We start from the raw sequence: 19,250 nt of genomic DNA, 5'->3' as shown, positions 1-19,250 counted from the left end.
CTGTCATCTGCAGCGTCTCCCATCGCTATAACTGTACAGTATACCTGTATAATTATATACTAGTAAACACCGACAGAAATACCAAATTGCCCTGAACAGCTTTCCTGGAACAGCTGAATCAATGAAGAAAATATTATTCAGTTCAGTGGGTATTTCATTGGCTTGGAGACTTGGTGGCGATTGGAGTCTCACTGGTCCCGGAGACGTCTCTGCAACGTCTCCTGGAGACTATTATAGCGTGGTCTCTGATGAGTCGCAAGAGAATCGAAAATGTTCGATTTTCCGGAGACTTTTCACAGTCTCCAGTTGGTCTCGGAGCGTGTTAGCGAAGCGGCCAAGAGGGGGAGATGGATTTTGTCGGTGGAACCTCCGCGACCTCCGAGACCCATTGGCGACCTACCGGAAACGTCGCGGAGACGTCTCCGCGACTGAGACAACAATGAGCTTTAGATTTGCGACGCGGACGTTAACCTGTTCTGCTCTTGCGCAAGACCGCTCATCAAGATCGATATCGCATTGTCTGAGTTTTCGCGACGGTTCTGGGCCATTTTAGCATCTGCTCAAATTCACAACGTAGATAGCTACTTGATGCCATTATATGACGAACGACATTATATTGGACGCTATTTAACTTTATTATGGCTGCGTCTCCGAGAAATTTAAAAATACTTTGCAACGCGACGCAGGTAGAAAGGAGAACGGTCAACGCAATCGTCGTTAACGTCCTTGTCGTAAATGTAAAGCTCCCAATTGTCTCAGAGACGTCGCGACGACGTCTCCGCGACTTCAGGGAGAATGATTTGTCACCTTTAATGATTTAGAGACATCTAGGATGTCGTCCTGAAGTCGCCTAGCTAATTCTTAATTGGTTAGGGCGAAAACCATTTCTTGGTCTTTATAGAGTCGCATGAATCGCGGTGACTACTAGTATTTAGTTGCACCTGTTGCGACTAAGTCTCTTCTTGTGAGATAGGCACTTTTCATGACAGCAGTTTGGAAAACGTCGGCCTCATGCCAAAAGGGCACTAACAGTGTACAAAGTCTATGGTGTTAAGGCCCTTTAGGCATGAGGCCGACGCTTTGTTTCTTGCTGAATCACCTAATTTGTACCACAACGATTCTCTTTACGGTAGATTCGTGACGTTTGTGTTTGTGTTTTCCTTTTGACTGAAGGTGTACCTCTTGGCCCTGGTCGTGTTACAGACTACAACCATTCTACTGAATTCAGCAATTTCGTTAAAGCAAAGAAACCGAGGCGATAATCGGAAAGGGATATTCCCGCCATTATGCATCCAGGCACCACCTTCGAACCGGCGTGGAATGCACCACGTATTCCGTTTACCCGTGTTATCGTTTGCTCCGCTCTCTGCGTCGTCGCTACCGTAAGCAACGCGATTGTCCTGGCCACCTTTGTCCTCGAGAGGCCTATTCGCAAGCACGTCTCCAACATCATCATCGTCAACCTGTCCATCTCGGACTTCATGGTCGGCTGCTTCAGCCTGCCGTTCTTCATCTCTGAGGATATCTACGGGGGTTGGACACATGGAGAAGACATATGCAAGTTCCATCTGGCTGTCAGTTTTCTGCTCACCTCCATGCCCGTGTTCCTTGTCATTCTGCTCACTCTGCAGCGCCGCCTCGCCATGTGCGAGAAGACCCGCTATCGCGCCCTTCTCGGCCACAAGTGCGCCACGCTGGTCATTATCGCAGCCTGGATAACGCTCTTCGCGTTCTTCATTTTCTTGTCGTACGCTTGGCCGGAAATAACCGACACGCACTCGGTGGACTACAGCTACAAGTGCGACATGGAATACTACAGCGCTTTCGGCTTCTCCCTGTTTATGCTCGTCTTTGAAAACGCGATCCCATTTATCATCCTGGTGGCGCTCTGCATGAATCTTACTCTCGAAATTTACAAGCGCTCACGAAGGATTGGGTTTCAAATGAAACCCAAGGCGGACGGCGCAGCATCAATCAGCAGCAACAACTTGAGGAAGCGCGCTAGTTGTCAAGACAACCCGAGCGTCTCATGCCCTCGGAAAAACGATCTCAATCAGGCTAGCTCCACGTCCAAAGAAAGTCAAAGTGCAGCAGACGACAAGCGTAGGCCTACCGAAAAACACGGCGATTTTGCGCGGTACCGAAAGGCTTACATCTCGCTTGGTGTCCTCGTGATGTTCTACCTGATTTGTTGGCTACCATACGTTGCCGTCAACATCATATCCATGGCTTGTCCCTTGTGCGTTTCTTTCAACACCTACCTCACCACAATTGTTTTCTTGTACAGCAACTCCGCCATGAATCCCTTTTTGTACGCCCTGACAAACATCCACTACAGACGTGGATTCATCAATGTATTGCGACTACCCAAGAGGTGGCTCTAGAAATACGATTTTTGACTAACACCAGTGTAAAACAGAGGGAACAATTTCCGGAAACAGTAGTCGTGACTTCCAGGGGCTCATAACTAAACTCTTCTGCCAACTTCCCACGTGGGAGTACGGCAGTAGAAGGCGTCTTCATTGCAGACTACCGTAGATGTTCGGTGACTTTGTGCTCCAACATTATATCATACATTGTATTGCAACTGTGTACATTTGTGGTGATGTGGTTAAACATTGATTCATGTTTATGATGTAGGGGTCTACTATAGAGTTTTTTTCTCTCAGATGCAACATGATGCGCTTTTCAAATTAGTCGATGGTCTTTCCTCATTAATTTATTGTTCATAGGGATGTTTGTGAAAATAATGTGTGCACATTTGACTTACTGGTTCAGAAAGGGGTAATGTGACTTATCCCCTTGAAACTAGTGACTAATTTCGTCTCACCTCCCTGTTCAGATTAAGGCCTATTACGTACAATAGCTTGGCATGATCTGTCACGGAAAGTCGGCAGAGTTGTATTACAACTACGCAAAGATAAGCGAAGTCATAAGATGATTGGTCCGAAGTTTGTTTATGAACAGTGAAAAAAAAAACTTTTTTTGTGCCTGTTTTTGGCTTTCAATTCGTTTGAAATCTAATTGAATCACGCGAGCCAATCAAACAATGAAACGCTCACCTCCTCGCCGCTGATGTTTGCAATGATATTTTGATCTTTATGGATATACTCTTACACAATCGTCACAATACAGGTAGATTTGTGCACTTAGAGCCAACGAGTGCGCGCACGTGTGTGTGAGACCATGGAGCTACCAGCTCCATGATGAGACAATGACAATGACAATGACATTGGTTTTTTATTTTCTTATCACGCGGTCAGGGTAGTGAAGAAAATTTGATCAAACATAATGTAACAATTAAAATCGGTTAATACATTATAAATACTTTATTATCATTATACCGATTATAATTTACTGAATATAATTAATCAGTTAATGCATTATTGTGTGAGTGTGTGTGTGTGCGTGCGTGTGTGTGCGTGCGTGTGTGTGCGTGCGCGCGCAATTGGTGTGGAAATTGGCAGGCACTAGTGTGTTAATAGCTACATAGGTGCCAACCAATTGCCGACTAAAGATTAAAGACTGATAACCGACCATTTGCCAAGTGGTCGCAGACCAGATCACAATGGTCATGTGTAATAACATTACTATTTTTGTATCTTTTTTTTGAGATAGAGAGAGACAGAGAGAGAGAGTAGATTGTCTGCATCAAAGGACCGTGTTCCAAGTGACAGGTACTGTATCATGATGTATCCGCGGCGTTTCCTGACCACACACAAAGTGACCCCTACAATGCTAACAAAACGAATGGTTTCGAATGGTTCTTGAATCCATGTGCAGAATGATGTGGAGTCCTCAAAGTGGAGCATGCAGTTCTACACATAGGCTATTTAATTTTACCAAGTTCCAAACAAAAATCAGCAACACATTTCTAAAGGTCTTCCTAAAGTTGCCGACCAGTTGCCGACCATTTGCAGACCTTTCTGCAAGCAGTGGTCAGTTTTATTTTTGTTCTTAGCAAAAAGTTCGCAAAACGCTCTCCAACCGGACTTCAAAATCATGGTGTGTAAACGTAGTTGCAACTGGTCAGCTCTTAGGAAATTTTCTTCCAACTGGTTTGCGAAGAGTGTCAATAATCCCTACGCTCGCCAACCACTATACTTACCTCGTTTTTGAGAGTTTATGTACGCCATCGTCCTTAACTAACTTGTAGTTCAGCGACCTATATAATACGCTACTGAAACTTGCCTCCACTTTATTGTTGACTAATGATTAGCAAAAACGAAATCTCGTAACTGATACTGAAACTTCGCCTATATAATGACTCAAAGTCGCCTGACCAAAAATCGCCTGACTCGAATCCAGAAAAAGTCACAATTTTCTACGTGCATTTATGTATTGTGGAAAATTCAAAAAAGCATAAGTTAGGGAGTAGAATATCGGATAAGTCACATGCCATCTATTTCTCTTGGAATGAACGCCGATCAAGCGCAGTGCTTGAAATGTACAGTGCAGCTTGATTATCTATCAAACACTAATTTATGACATCTGGAGATCAATACACCTAATCAGATGTTGTTATAGTTGCAATAAGTATGTTGGTTAAGGGGAAAGAAACCCAAGTATCATGATATACATAATATATGTGGATTCTAGTGATTGTAACAATATTGATACAGTTCAACATAATCACACTTCTGTTCGCGAAGTATCAGCGAAAATTTGTATTTCTTTTATGAAAAGTATACATTTTTTTCGATTTGTGACTGACATAGGGGTACTATTATTCCTCCATCTTTCTGAAAGAGGTAAATCAAGTGCTCTTTCATTATAGTGAAAAATGAGAATATAGATATACATTAAATTTTCTTTATAATTTTCTTGATATCGTTTATGCTGGACGTCACAAAATGTTGTAGTGTGCTCATTCATATTAGCTTCACTAATAGATAGGGCCCGGATTGTTGAATTTCCTCAGTCAACTTTTTGTGTTTCATTCTCCTGAAATCGAGTGCAGATGAATTAATTTAAAAATAGATTAATGTAAGAATGAATGTAAAAAGGCACTATCATAATAATGCTATATCCAGAGGAAAATACTATTGATATCTTATGCACATTGTTGACCTATTCAGAATTAATGTATGATTGTGATTTTGCATGTATACGATTATGTAAGAAATAATAAGAATAGATTAATTCATTAATATCGCTTCGGTTTATCTCTCTTCAAAGTATATTTTGTCATAAATTAGGCTGGTTTACGATATGCATCCATTAAATAAACGAAAAATAACATCCGGTATCTGAGCCCTTGAGGGCACTTACGATCACCTACAACCATCATGCATCACCGTGTCCCTGGTCTTAGGTTAGAAAGCCAACATGTGGGACATCCAGAATTCTGCGAGTACAGTATTTTGTTCAAATATTAGAAATATTACCAGATGTTTTATGACTGGTGGCTACCACGTCCTTGTTACTTTCCAGGTGGTGTTTTTGATTGATTTCCTACAAAACGTCTGTACTAAGCCTACAGCGGCAATTGTAACCACTGTAACAAAAGGCGTGCCTCCCCTCAATTCAGTGCGTGGTGCAATGTAAACAAACCCGAACAAAGTGAGCCACGAATTTGCGCCTTTTAAATGGCAATTACATTTTCCGCATAGGAGCGCACGATATGAACAATGGCGTCCGGGGCGAGAATGCGGTATTTCGAAAACAAGATGCCGGATTGTGGATACGACGAGGAAGTCCATATCCCCGTCGACCAGATTCGAGCTCGAATCGTAGCTGTGATTGAGGCACTTCGACAGAATGTTGTCCCGAGCCAGCAGGCGTGCGACGGCGGAGTGTACGTGGGCATCGCGGGCATTTCATACGCCCTTATGTATGTGGCCCAATCGAAACAGATACCCGAAAAGGAGAAGGAATACTTGGAACTTGCCGAACAGTATCTTAACGTAGCTTTGGACTATGAAGAGAAGAGACATTCGCCAGAAATGCGATCAGCATTTCTTCTCGGTTCTGCCGGGGTATTTGCAGTGGCAGCTCTTCTATATAGGGCTCTGGGGAAAGAGGAAAAAGTACAAGAATACATAGGAAAGTAAGTAAACCTACACGAATGATAGCACATGGGACTGTGTGCAGTAGTTCCATGTGTCCACATCATTCATAAAATATCAATACTAGGTGCAGGTGTAGTACTAATACGACCTTTTTTCATGGCATGCATGGCAAACGTTTGAAGAAGTAGTCAGTCTTTAATGTCAAAGAATATCTTCATTCAAAGACTAGAGAATGCAATGTTAAAAAAAAGAAGAAAGAAACAAGCAAACAAACAAAAAACGGCATGCAGCATGAATGGAACCGGAACAGAATTATAAAGACTTTTGATTTGGCCAGGGTGACGTGACCTAGTAGTACGTCATAGGTCGTAATAAATTTACTAACGCCAAACGGTTAGTAAGTTTAGTACTAGTAGAGGTGAGTGAGCACCCCGAGTGAAATGAATAGATTGAAACAGTAACAAATTAAGAGTCAAACTACAACTTGTACAACTACAAGAGAGGGAAACATAAAAATTTGACAATGAAAAACTCAGCATGAAGGTTCAACCTCCCTTGCAAATTCAACCGCATACAAAATCAAAGCATTTACAGCCCTGTCGCTGTTCACAAGTGCGTCCCCCTTCTGGGGCACGACGCACAAGGACGCTGTGCTAGCAAATTAAAGCATAGGTTTTTCACGTAGCTGGTGGTCAAATTTGATCAGCGTTAATGCATGGTCAAATAAGTGCACCCAAGTTCACAGATAGATGGACAACGTTATTAAACCTATGCCAGGGAGTACAAGATTTCCGGAAAGAGTTCCTTATGCCCCCCCCCCCCCCCCCCCCCACCAACTTGCACAAAATAAACAAACCACTATTCCCCCTTACTAATAATAAACTAAATAAAGGTTATGGGAAGTCTTCCCATGAATGGCATAACCTTTATTTAGTCCATTATTAGTAAAAAAAAAAAAAAAAGAAGCAATCTATCCATTTTTTGCAAACTACACAGTGGGGGGGGGGGGACGTAAGGAATTCTTTCCAGATTTCCATAGTTTAGCAGTAAGAAATCTGTTGCATTTCATTTTTTATTCTTTTTCATCTCTTGTCTTTAATATTCAAAGCATTCACAGCTGCATCTTTTCATATTTGACTTGAACAAAGTGCAGTCACTACTTTCATTGCAAAATTCCTATGCGACTTCACCGTGCTGTGATGGTAATACTGTAGTGTCAGGAATTGAAAATTTTGGTCCGTATTTCTGTATTAACCCAAACCGTCATTGTAAGAGCTCAATTTAAGCCAGTGTCGGATAACAACAGCACCAGCACCAGCATCAAACTGGAAATCGCAAGAGGATACTTCTGCAGCCACTGGGTGGCTGTATTTTACTGTAGAATAAAAGAAAAGTAGAAGTGGTCACAATTGTAGTGGTAGCATAAACTAGCAACAGTGGTGATTATTGATGATGGTTTAGCAGCACATCACAATGGCAATGCAATGGTTTATATAGATCTCTATTATCCACTAGAAAAAAAAATACCCTGTTTGCGGCAGGCTTTGTACAGGGTGCCTATTTGAGGCCTGGGCCATTTCATTCGTTAATGAAAAGGCCCAATCAGGTGTCAGGTAACACTTGCAAGTAATTCCTGTGTGTGTTCTAAAGTGAGACTATAAGCACACATGATGTTCATTAGCTGTTTATTGATGAATGAAAGTGCCCACGCAGAAATAGGTACCCTGCCGCATATATTGGATAGATAACTCTGTATAGTGATTTGATACTGAAATATATCATTTGCACCATAGTTCATGAACGTGTTTCTTAGAGACATGAAATATGCAAGACCATGTGGGATCACTGTATTTTTCATTTCAGTTTATCACCAATCAAGCTCCATTCATCTTTTAAAAGTTTTTGTCCTTTGTCTGTTTGTTTGTTTGTTTGTATATGTGTATGCTTTTAGATACGCCAGTCTTGCAGGAACTTGCTGTCAGCAGGGTGACTACCTTGGGTGTGGCTCTGATGAGGTGCTGGTGGGGCGGGCCGGCTACCTGTGTGGCGCCGAGATGCTCACCAAGAAGCTAGGGCAGCAGGTGAGGGAGTGGTTGATGGTGATATTTACTTTGCATCGAAGTGCTTGAAAATGGAGATTTGGAGAAGTAGTAGAGTGTGAGGCATGATTTCCCTCCCTTTCAGACACCAAAGAAATTTCTCTAGTAATCATGATTGTAATCTAGATATTTGCATTGTCTGAAAGCATTAAATTATTGTAATCATGATTCTAGAATCTTTGATTTGCAAATGAAGGTTAGGTGTTTTCAAATCATGATTTGCTTGATTGCAAATTGATTGCGTAGAGCGTCTGAACATTTATGTCAAGATTACAATTGTGATTTAAGATGATTACAAGAGAGATTTTTCTTTTGTCTGAAAGAGCTCTTCATTGGTTCTGGATGACTTGATATTTGTTTTTTTGTAGCATAAGTGAATATCAAAAGTAAATTCAGTGAATTTAGGTTTGGTCCATGATAGAGCTGAGGACTGTGAGGAGCTGTAGTTTCAAAAAAATCGCTGAAATGATGTGTTGACTTTTAAAAGCAAAAGCACTTGGCTGCAATGATTCATTCTACTGCGGATCTGCAGAAGATATTTCAGCTCCTGTTCAAGATTTCAATTTTGACACATACATTTTGTATTGTCACTCCAGTAGAACATATCTTATCCTTTAAGAGTTATAGATTGTATTCATCACATATAATGATTGTTTCTTCTCCAAAAATATGAATTACTTAAATGTGAGAGATGACCATTAAGTACTATATAGTCTATAGGTGGAGTAAAATATGCGTTGTGATTGGTTAGATTGCATCATGTGATTATGGAAAAACTTCGGTATTGTAGGCACGGTCATGCCACTATACCGAATGCTTACAGTGCGCCTACGCTTTCTCTACGCAGAGATTCACGCAGTGAGGGACATATGTAGGACAAGGCCAAGCCTTACGACGTATGCGCGCGTAGAGCACAGGAGGCAGAAAGAAGCAGTTTATTATCATACGCAAGTCTGCTCAGCAATATGCATACCCGGGTGTGCTAGCTGCATGTAAATAAGGTTGTCGATACGCTGCGTGTGAGAAATCAGTACGGTGAGTCTGATAATGTTAGACCTAACATCTACACGCTGTACTACTTCTAACGTTAAGGTGGTCTAATGCAATTACCCCCTGGGCAATTGCCCCAGACCCTTCCCCTGAACCTAATCCTAACCTTAACCTAAACTCTAACCCTAAACGTAACCCTTACCCCAATTTTTACCTTATCACTAACCAGTATTTAGCCAGGGGTAGGGGGGAGGGGGGTTCTTGTCTTGATGCATTTCTAGGGCCTAGACCTAGGAAAATGCATGTAGATCGAGGGGCCTATTTACTTTAACAATAAGGCATGTTCTCAGGCTTGGCAATATGGTGCAATTCACTCCGCGAAAAGGGGCGTAAGCTTTTGAATTTGTAACTGTCATAGAAGCACTGAGCGGAGCAAAGGGCAAAAAATCTTGAAAGTTCACCTCCTCGCATCTCCCTTATTTTCCCATCAAATTCCTTGAAACTTCACATATTGACGTCAGTATATGTATCTAATATGAATATGTCAGCCTTCGTCTGAATTTTGGCAAAAATGCTGATGTATCATTCCAGATATTTTTTGAGTCGATCATGGGAAAGGGTTACAATTATTTCCCGACACAAGTCTGCTACAGCATGAATATGCATTTGATGAACATATTGCTAGTCTGTATACACCAGACTCACTTCCGGCAAAGTTTCATGTTTGCGCAATTAGTAGTTAGGTTAGAATCAGAGTAAAAACACAACCAAATTTTAGAGAAAATACTGGACATGTACAACTACATCATCCTGCGCATGCGTTCTTTACTGGTCAGCGCACGCTTAGCCAATCAGTGGTGTCAGGTTCAGCGCACGGCTATAGGGTTTGGTTTCGGTCCACAAGGTGGTGAGTGGGTGAGAGACAGACCCTGCAATGTGCGTCAACTGTTTCATGTAGCACAAAAACTGATACATGGGACTGCGTAAAGCTTACTCTATGGATTTTACATGGTTCACAAATGACAGTGATCTCAATTTTTCCTGACATAACCATGCAACAAATATTACAGGAAAGATATTTGGAACACAGTATGGACATACTACCACGAGTCATAAACCGACGTTTCTTTTTTGGGCAATGAAGAAAAATGTGAGAAAAATAACACTTTTTTAAAGATCAAATTTTCTTTTTTAGAAGCTAAGTTTTGACATTAATTTCACAAGTTTATCCTCAATCAAACCCAAAATAACTAACATTGCAACTTGGAGAACAGTTTCTCCTTTAATTTGTTGTATATATTTTATGCTTTGATGGCTTCTGAGGTGAGATAATTGCGATTATCCTTCAACACTTCCCCAGCTGTTTTGTGGAAACACGTTGTTTACTGTATGCAAATCAGGCAGCGAGGTCAAAAGCTTGTGGCGAGTTAATTGCACCGTATCATTGAGCCTGTTCTGTTGATGTACCAGTACTGTACTATAGAACTCCAAATACTAAAGTATCCCTTGTGCAGTTCTATCAACCCTGGCCTGCATCCTCGGTGAAACAAGACAGCACTCATGATGATCTAATATTTGTCGATCTACAGTCCAGCATAGTGCATCATAGCGCATGCCCTATTTGTATAATAGTGAACCTTTCGAGAATTTAAAAAAATCTGTACAGATTTGCTTGAGACTGATTGGTTCAAACTGTTTGCCAGTTATACCCAGGATCCATAACACTATAGTTTGTGTTAATATATTGTACCACTAAAGAAACCAAGGAGCAAGCCATGTTTATGTTTGTTTGTTTGTTTTTAGCTCACCTGAGCCAAAGGCTAGGAGGGTCCAAATGGGGGCCTGAATCGTACATTGTCATCTTCTTCCTGAAAACCTCATGATAGATTTTCGTCAAACTTGGCAGGTAGCATCCTTAGGGGGTCAGGATCTCAATTTATCAAAATGGGCACCATGCCCCACCCAGAGGGCCCCAGGGGGCCCCCAATTCCCCAAATTAAGGAATCTTTAAAAATTTTGGCCCTTACTGTACATTTTCATCTTCTACTTCAGAATGCCTGGTCAAATTTTGGTAGAGCTGTGAATAATTTAGATTAGTGACTGCGTGAAAGGTGAACTTGCGATACTCAGGTGAGCGCTAGACCCGCGGGTCTCTTGTTTCTTGTACTTGTCTGTTGTATAGCATCCTGAGACATTTGACTAAAGATTTAAACAAACAAAAAAATAACAGTATGAAAGGGAAACTGCTGTCTTATTGTACATCAAGTGTAGAAATATAATTTTGATTATCTTGCAATGCCTAAGATGACAATAGTTATGAAGTAGACTGGAATTGATATTTTGAAACTGCAGTAAACTTGAAAGGAGTAGATTTTATCACAAAGATACTTAACTACAATGAATAATTTCTCAATGCAAATGGTGAAAATGACTTAAAACGTGTGGGCGATATATAGCAAGAATTAAAAGGGACCTTACTAAACAAGTTCATACATGTCAACTGTACTATTGCCAGTGTTGTTGTTTTTTCCCCCACATTTTGTGTTAAGGAGAAATGTTCTAGATATGTTTAGTGCAAAATGTGAGAGAAAAAAGTGCTCAGATTTGATTGTTGGGAACATTCTTTTTTTTTTAATGGATACTAACAGATGAGTGTTATTAGCTCTTTGACGCAGTTGCGGCTGTTATGCTGGTTACCATGTCAAGATAGTGCAGATTTGAGAATGCTTTTGGTGTATTTGTTTTGTATATACAAACTCAAATAAATCTGGAAGAATTTGATGCCTACTTTTGCAGAGTGGTATCATCAAACATCAAAGCTACACATGAATTCATATGACATGGCTTACAATCCCAGATCCAACCTTTTTTTTGTTTTTGATTGGTCCAAGGTTCTCAGCGATGAGGTGACTTTTGCAATCTGCCGAGCCATGGTTGACTCCGGGAGGAGCTACGCCCAGCGGCACAAATCCCCGTCTCCCCTGATGTATGCCTACTACAACACAGAATACCTTGGTAAGTTTCTGCCTCCATGACAACGGGTCAGGGATGGCTTTCAAAACACTTTGAAAAAACAAAAACGAAAAAATGGTGATTCTGTAAAAGCTGTTATTTTCACAAATGTTTAATTTTCATGAATTCTGTGAATCACCACTGGGCCGCGAAATTAAAAACATGCAAAAATATCCCCACCTGACCTTGATTGCATGAAGTTGCTGAGTGAGAAAGGACAGGCAGTAGTGCACTTACAAATGTATGATAGGCTTGGTATCAATCCCAAAAACAACATCTCACAAAAATTTCTGTGACCTCCTCATTAGCTCACCTGAGCCAAAGGCTCAAGTGAGCTATTGCGATCGCCCTTCGTCCGGCGTCCGTCGTGCGTCGTGCGTCGTCCGTCGTCCGTCGTCCGTCGTCCGTCGTCCGTCGTCCGTCGTGCGTCGTGCGTAAACTTTTTACATTTTCATCTTCTTCTTGAAAACCCCAAGACCGATTTTCATCAAACTTGGCAGGTAGCATCCCTAGGGGGTTAGGAACTCAATTTGTTAAAATGGGCACCATGACCCACCCAGGGGGCCCCCAGGGGGGCCCCAACCCCCCAAAATTAAGGAATCTTTAAAAATCTTCTTCTCTAGAACCAGAAGTGATAGAGCTAAGTTAATACTATGAGTTAGTACATTGATGACTGCAGTTTCAAGTTTGTTCATGGCAGAATCAGGGGTGCCCCCCTTGGGACCCAGGGGAGGGAGGTGAGGAGGGGTAAAATGGGGCCTAAATTGTACATTTTTATCTTCTTTTTTAGAACCCCATGACCCATTTTCACCAAACTTGGCAGGTAGCATCCCTAAGGGGTTAGGATCTCAATTTGTTAAAATGGGCACCATGTCCCACCCAGGGGGCCCCCAGGGGGGCCCAAACCCCCCAAATGAAGGAATCGTTAAAAATTTTCTCTAGAATCAGAAGTTATACAGCTAAGATAATACTATGAGTGAGTACATTAATGACTGTAGTTTCGAGTTTGTTCATGGCAGAATCAGGGGTGCCCCCCTTTGGACCCAGGGGGGGGGGGGGGTGGGGATGAGGAGGGGTCCTAATGGGGCCTAAATTGTACATTTTTATCTTCTTCTTGAGAACCCCATGACCCATTTTCACCAAACTTGGCAGGTAGCATCCCTAGGGGGTTAGGATCTCAATTTGTTAAAATGGGCACCATGCCCCGCCCAGGGGGCCCCCAGGGGGCCCAAACCCCCCAAATGAAGGAATCTTTAAAAATCTTCTCTAGAATCAGAAGTTATAGAGCTGAGATAATACTATGAGTGAGTACAGTAATGACTGTAGTTTCAAGTTTGTTCATAGGAGATCCAGGGGTGCCCCTCTTGGGGGTGGGGGGGGGGGGGGTGGTTGGAAGGGTCCAAATGGAGGCCTGAATTGTACATTTTCATCTTCTTCCTGAAAACCTCATGATGGATTTTTGTCAAACTTGGCAGGTAGCATCCCTAGGTGGTCAGGATCTCAATTTATCAAACTGGGCACCATGCCCCACCCAGAGGGCCCCAGGGGGCCCCAATTCCCCCAAATTAAGGAATCTTGAAAAAATTGGGCCCTTATTGTACATTTTCATCTTCCACTTGAGAATGCCTCGTCAAATTTTGGTAGAGCTGTGAATAATTTAGATTAGTGACTGCGTGAAAGGTGAACTTGCGATACTCAGGTGAGCGCTAGACCCGCGGGTCTCTTGTTCACAAATATATCTGCTTGCAAAAATAACAGCTTTTACAGTGATTGTAAGCATTGAACAATATCATTCAAGAAGGGCAGCTTACCAAGGAACTGGGGAGAGCACAGCCAGGGGAGTTCACTCATGCTCATTCAGACGTGTAGCTGAGTTCAGCTGATGGGGCAATTTACTTCATTAAGAAAAAAAAATTTAAATCCATACTTGCTCAGTTTCTAATAATGTGATGCTTGCTCCATCATCATTTGCAGGGATTTGTCCAGCAAATGTCAACAATTTGGTTTCAGTGCATAGTGCTCTTTGCGAGGGGAAAGATACAACCATGGCATTGTTGCATAAAAAGGTACAAGCAAACATAATTCGGGTATCAGCCAATCAGAATTAAGTATTCAGAAACTTTTGTTTGATTTTCTGACTTATGTTTGATCTCAGGTTTTATGCAACAGGTCCCAGACTGCCTAAGAAGTGTTGACCTCATCCATCGCTTTTATCAGACTGCATATTTTTTCACAAGATATTCTTAAAAATTGTCTGGGATGCTTCGTATAGTGTTAATATGGCCTCCTTGTCCCCTCCTTCCGCCTCACAGGTGCTGCACACGGCTTGTCTGGCATTGTCCAGATGCTGCTCAACTACCCCACCTTTGTCAAGTCCGACCCGTCCATCGAGGCCGACGTGAGGAGAACGGTGGACTACGTGGTCTCCTGCCGAATGGCGGACTACAACGTGCCCCCCACTGTCGCCGAGTGCACGCAGCAGCGCCCTCCTGAGCACGAGTTGGTCCACTGGTGTCACGGAGCACCTGGTAGGAAGAGAACTATTAAACGAGAACAGATTGAGTGAAAGCAGCAGTGTTAGTAGAACACATTAGTATTTTCACTTTACTAGCGTTATTGTAAAAAGCACTTCACTGAATACCTCTTTCAGAAAGCAGGAGGAATAATGTTACCCTTAACATATGTCAGTAACATGTTGATGGAATGTACAGCTTTTGTGAAAAAAAAAATTGCATTTTGTGGAATTCTCTATTATATGTTATTTATATTGTTGTCCATGATGATATCATGAACTGCAGTAGTCTTCTTATCCAGTGATGACAATACTGAAACTTTATAGTGTCTGATATTCATCAAACTTTCACTGGTGTGTTCTACTGATATTGCTGCTTTTCCCCAATCCACATTTATATTTGGGTTTCAGTTTCCTCTCCAGTCAGCCTGTTCTCTACCTCTCAAGAAATAATCGCCCTCTTTCAATTCTGCATATCAACAACCGCATAATTTATTCTTTCTAAGCCACTCTGAATATGCTTGAACATGCATATGTAAGCTGTATCATTATATATATATATATATATATATATATATATATATATATATATATATATATATATATGGAAAACAGAACTAGTGAATGTAGTTGAAGTATTAGTAGTGGAAATACGGGCAAAAGTAGTAGTAGTAGTAGTAGTAGTGGTAGTAGTATAGTAGTAACAGTAGTTGTAGTAATAGCAGTAGCAGCAGTAGAGTAGCAGTATCAGTGGTAATAGAGATACTGATGATTGTACGAGTGATTTTTCTGGTTAGTACCTGAGCAAAAACACCTTTCTTCCTTGTAAACAAAAATCAACAAAACTTAAAGAAAAGGAAGAAAAAAGAGTAGAGTACGAGCAGTGAGATGAAGGAAAAGGAGAAAGGAGAAGATGAGAAGGAGGAGGAAGAGGAAAAGGAGGAAAACTGAGTAATAAGGAACCAGTTTTGATGATTGTTGTTGAGCAAAATGGTTGAGACATCCCTCTGTCTTCCCGATTCAGGTGTGATCTACCTGTTTGGGAAGGCCTTCTTACTCTGGAAGGACCCCATGCACCTCATCGCCAGCCGGAAGTGTGCCGACCTCACCTGGCAGAAGGGTCTCCTCCGCAAGGGTCCGGGCATCTGCCACGGCATCGCCGGCAACGGCTACGTCTTCCTCCTGACCTACCGGCTGACCGGCGACTGCAAGTTCATCCACCGCGCCCTCAAGTTCTCCGAGTTCATGCAGACGGAGGAGTTTGTGAAGGGGGCGCGGTGCCCCGACGCCCCCTTCAGCCTCTTCGAGGGGTGGGCGGGGACCGTGTGCTTCCTGACCGACCTCCTGCAGCCGCACAACGCCGAGTTCCCCTTCTTCGACATCTTCTAAGAGCTGTGGTTTACCTCTCCGCATGCCACACATTGGCCACAAAGACTTATTTTGGCCTTACTCTGTATACGCCATATATTTTGTGAGTCTAAATTTTCGCGAATCGGGAATTCTCAACGATTTCGCGAGTGGTCAAATTCACGATCGTGGAGTCATGTACTGAATGGAGAAATGTACACGTGTACATCACATCCACATCGGGATCAGAGTCAATACGTTTGCATGTCTTTAATTTCGCGAATAGCACCTGACTCGCGAAATTCGCGAAAATAAAAACCTCGCGAAATATTCGGCGTATACAGTAGTTGTCATCCTTTACACATCATAGATAACTTGTAGTCTTCATTTGCCAGACTCCTACTGAGATCAGTGCACACAGTAACTAAGAAAATTGATAAATAAATACCAAGTTAACTTTCTGGCATGAAAATCAGTGTAAACAAAAGAATCTTTCCTTTCAAAGCCCCTCTGTAGCTCCCCATCAGAAACCAAATTGAGGGTAAATTTTAGTAATGTTTTTTTTTTTTCCACTATTAAAAGTTTTGATGGAAAGAAAAAATATTGGAAATCCCTTCCCTTCCTCCCATAGAATAAAAAGAATTAGTAGGAAGCTGGCAAGCTGCCAAAATTTTGACTGAGTACATGTTTTATATATTAGAATCTGGCATGCTGGTATATCAATTTGATTTGATTGTCGTTTTTTATGGTTTAGATCATGTATACGCCATATATTTGGTAAGCTTAATTTTTTTTTTACAAATCAGGACTTCCCAACAACTTCGCGAGTGGTTAAATTGGCAGTTGTGGAGTGCAGTTAGGAACAGAGAAATGTATGCGTGTACAAGTTACGTCACATTCATGTTGAGATTAGAGTTAATATTTTCACATATTGTTAAATTCACTAAAACAAAAATCTCCACGAATTATTGGCATATACAGTACATTATCATGCATTAGAGATCTTTCATGCTTGCTGTGCAAATGAAGACTACTCCCTTCTTTTATACAAAAGAAGAGATTCGTGCTAGAGGCAGACCATGCCACGTGCGTTTCTATCCTCAAAGTCAGTTGAACTCAAATTCATATTGGTAGGTTATGTAAAGCGTACGGTTGAAATTAAGCCAATGAAACAGGTGTGAAATACGCATGTCTTGAACCCACAAATGTCAGCATGCATTCACTATTTGATGCGTGTGGCGTACACAATGTATCACACACATTTACGGAATAGAAATGTGCATAATCCATGGACTAGATTTTAACTGCCTCTGTGAATTCTGACCTCAAAAGTTTAGAATTATGCCCACATACCTGTATTCAGTATTGGTAGGTGCATGGAATATGTACAGTATTTACACATCAGATGTGTGTAACGCAACTGCTTCAAGATGTTGCAAGTATTTTACAGTGGTTATGTTTTGATATTTCGCTTTGCTTATCCGTATTTTGGTTTGTTAGTTTGTTTGTTTGTTTACTAGGAGAAGAACTTGTGCATTGTACATGTGTATCCAAATTAAGTTATCAACCTTTTAGACTGATACAAGAGATAATTTTGGGGGATTGTTCAAAGTTTTTTTATTCAGATGCAGTGATTAAACGTAGTGCAAGAGCTTTTTGATGATGCGAGTATGATTTCAGGAAGAACGATTTGAAGTTTTGCAGCTTCTCTCCTAGTAATTGTATGCATGGTTAAAGAAGCCTTGTCATAGGTCAATAGTTGTGCCATGATAATATTTTGGCTAGGGTCACAGGTGAGAATTCTTCCTCACAAAGTTCTCCTTGTCTTCGTCAAGTACCCACCAATCTTCGTTTGTGTCCTCTACTGCCGTCAGTTATTCTCATTTTGTGTGGTCAGATGATATGTGACCTGCCAAAACAAACGGATCCAAAAGTCGCTGACAGCTGAGCGGAGAAAGTCAAGTTTTTGAAGTCAGATCATCAAAATCAAACGAAACCATAGAATTTTTGTTGTTGGCATAATGCTGTAGTCTAATGTTTCGTCTATCATTTGCTGAAATTTTGGAGCTAGATGATCAAAGGAAGGGCACGATTTTTTTGAGCCATGATTTTCCGACTTTCAACAGAACAGAAACGTGTCCAAAGATTAGGGTTTAGCGCCACAGATATACTCCGCCCCTAGCAATGAGGGAGTGGTCTTATTGGTCTGTGCATGGCGTCCTGGTTACTGATTGGTAGTGCGTAGACCGTTAGCACTAAGCTTGAATTAACATCACGGAGGTTGCTATGAGTGGACCTTCTGTTGTCGAGAGTTGAAAACATTCTTACCTCCCTTTGATCGCGATTGCTTCGGAAAGAAAACTTTGAATGAGGTTTTCTCGAAACACTGATTTCTTAGACCACTCAACCTGGTCTCATAAATCATCAATATCTTCGCCACCAAGTACTCTTATGAGCCGTGTTGTACGTGAAATTAAAGCAGAAAAGTGAGGGACTAATGTTATGTCATTTTCAGCAAATTGACCTCCCAAGACTTTCGGATCCTTTTGTTGTAGCGGGTCACATATGTAGTTATGCTATGAGGAGTAATGGCATATTTTATGTGCCATTTTTTTTTTTTTTTGAGTCCTTTCATCCTGTTTCTCTGTTGTATTTTAGTTCATAGGTCCAGAGAGAAGACATCTGTTATCATTTGAACGTGATCATGTAAAGCCTTTATTGTCACCCTCAGTTTGACCAGAGGCATTCAATTTGCCTGTCAAGACTTCTGTGCCATACAAACAGTTGCCATAATATGTAATGCACTTCAAAAGAATGAAGTATGTTTTGAAGTGGTAAGCATGTTGTTACATTTTTCGTCCAGCTTACAAAACTCGGAAGAAGCTGAATGTTACAGGCCTAGTGGTCCCATACATAAAACACAATGTTTGTGGTGCTGCTATTTTTAGATGACCTCCAGAGTCAACTATAGATGCTAAAAATGCATATACTTGACTTCATGCTTGACTCATATTGACACCTTTCAATAACCAGACATAGCTCTAATTGTAGAAGTCTTCCGAGAGTGTGAGCAGTTCATAGTCAACAGGGGCCTTTTGTTGGGTCCTACATATCAAAAAATTTTCTCCGCCAGAATGTGATTTTGCCTGATAGCAAGGTGATGGCCCTCCACTTGAAAATCTATGAAATTTCAAACGGAGCAAGCAGAAATGAAATCTGGATAAGAATTGTCGTCTTGATTTGGCATCAAATTATCATGAAGGGATATTCATTGAAACT

The 19,250-nt window shown here is 41.4% G+C and overlaps 2 protein-coding genes across 2 annotated transcripts; both read left to right on the top strand.

Moving 5' to 3' along the window:
* Positions 1 to 1,286: 1,286 nt before the first annotated feature.
* On the top strand, positions 1,287 to 2,384 carry LOC139728526 (histamine H3 receptor-like). Its single transcript, XM_071639462.1, has one exon. It carries the CDS (start codon positions 1,287 to 1,289, stop codon positions 2,382 to 2,384), a length of 1,098 nt encoding a protein of 365 aa, XP_071495563.1.
* A 3,185-nt stretch (positions 2,385 to 5,569) lies between these two features.
* Positions 5,570 to 16,609, top strand: LOC139728492 (lanC-like protein 3). Its single transcript, XM_071639431.1, has 5 exons — positions 5,570 to 6,049; positions 7,963 to 8,092; positions 11,992 to 12,115; positions 14,425 to 14,640; positions 15,649 to 16,609. The coding sequence occupies exons 1-5, from the start codon at positions 5,631 to 5,633 to the stop codon at positions 16,011 to 16,013; spliced, it is 1,254 nt and encodes a 417-aa protein (XP_071495532.1). The 5' UTR covers positions 5,570 to 5,630; the 3' UTR covers positions 16,014 to 16,609.
* The last annotated feature ends 2,641 nt before the right edge of the window (positions 16,610 to 19,250 follow it).

Source organism: Diadema antillarum, unplaced genomic scaffold, assembly GCF_040938485.1.
Source record: "Diadema antillarum isolate AM-2024a unplaced genomic scaffold, OU_Dant_1.0 seq00000182_RagTag, whole genome shotgun sequence".
Lineage (NCBI taxonomy): Eukaryota > Metazoa > Echinodermata > Echinoidea > Diadematoida > Diadematidae > Diadema > Diadema antillarum.
Note: the sequence above shows the minus strand (reverse complement) of the source record. Positions and strands in the feature narration are given on the sequence as shown.

Bases quoted from the DNA above. Each gene is read 5' to 3' on its own strand.
- LOC139728526 (XM_071639462.1), top strand. From the start codon at position 1,287: ATGCATCCAGGCACCACCTTCGAACCGGCGTGGAATGCACCACGTATT.
- LOC139728492 (XM_071639431.1), top strand. From the start codon at position 5,631: ATGGCGTCCGGGGCGAGAATGCGGTATTTCGAAAACAAGATGCCGGAT. The intron at 6,050-7,962 runs GTAAGTAAACCT...GTATGCTTTTAG, and splicing joins GTACAAGAATACATAGGAAA to ATACGCCAGTCTTGCAGGAA. The intron at 12,116-14,424 runs GTAAGTTTCTGC...TCCGCCTCACAG, and splicing joins CTACAACACAGAATACCTTG to GTGCTGCACACGGCTTGTCT.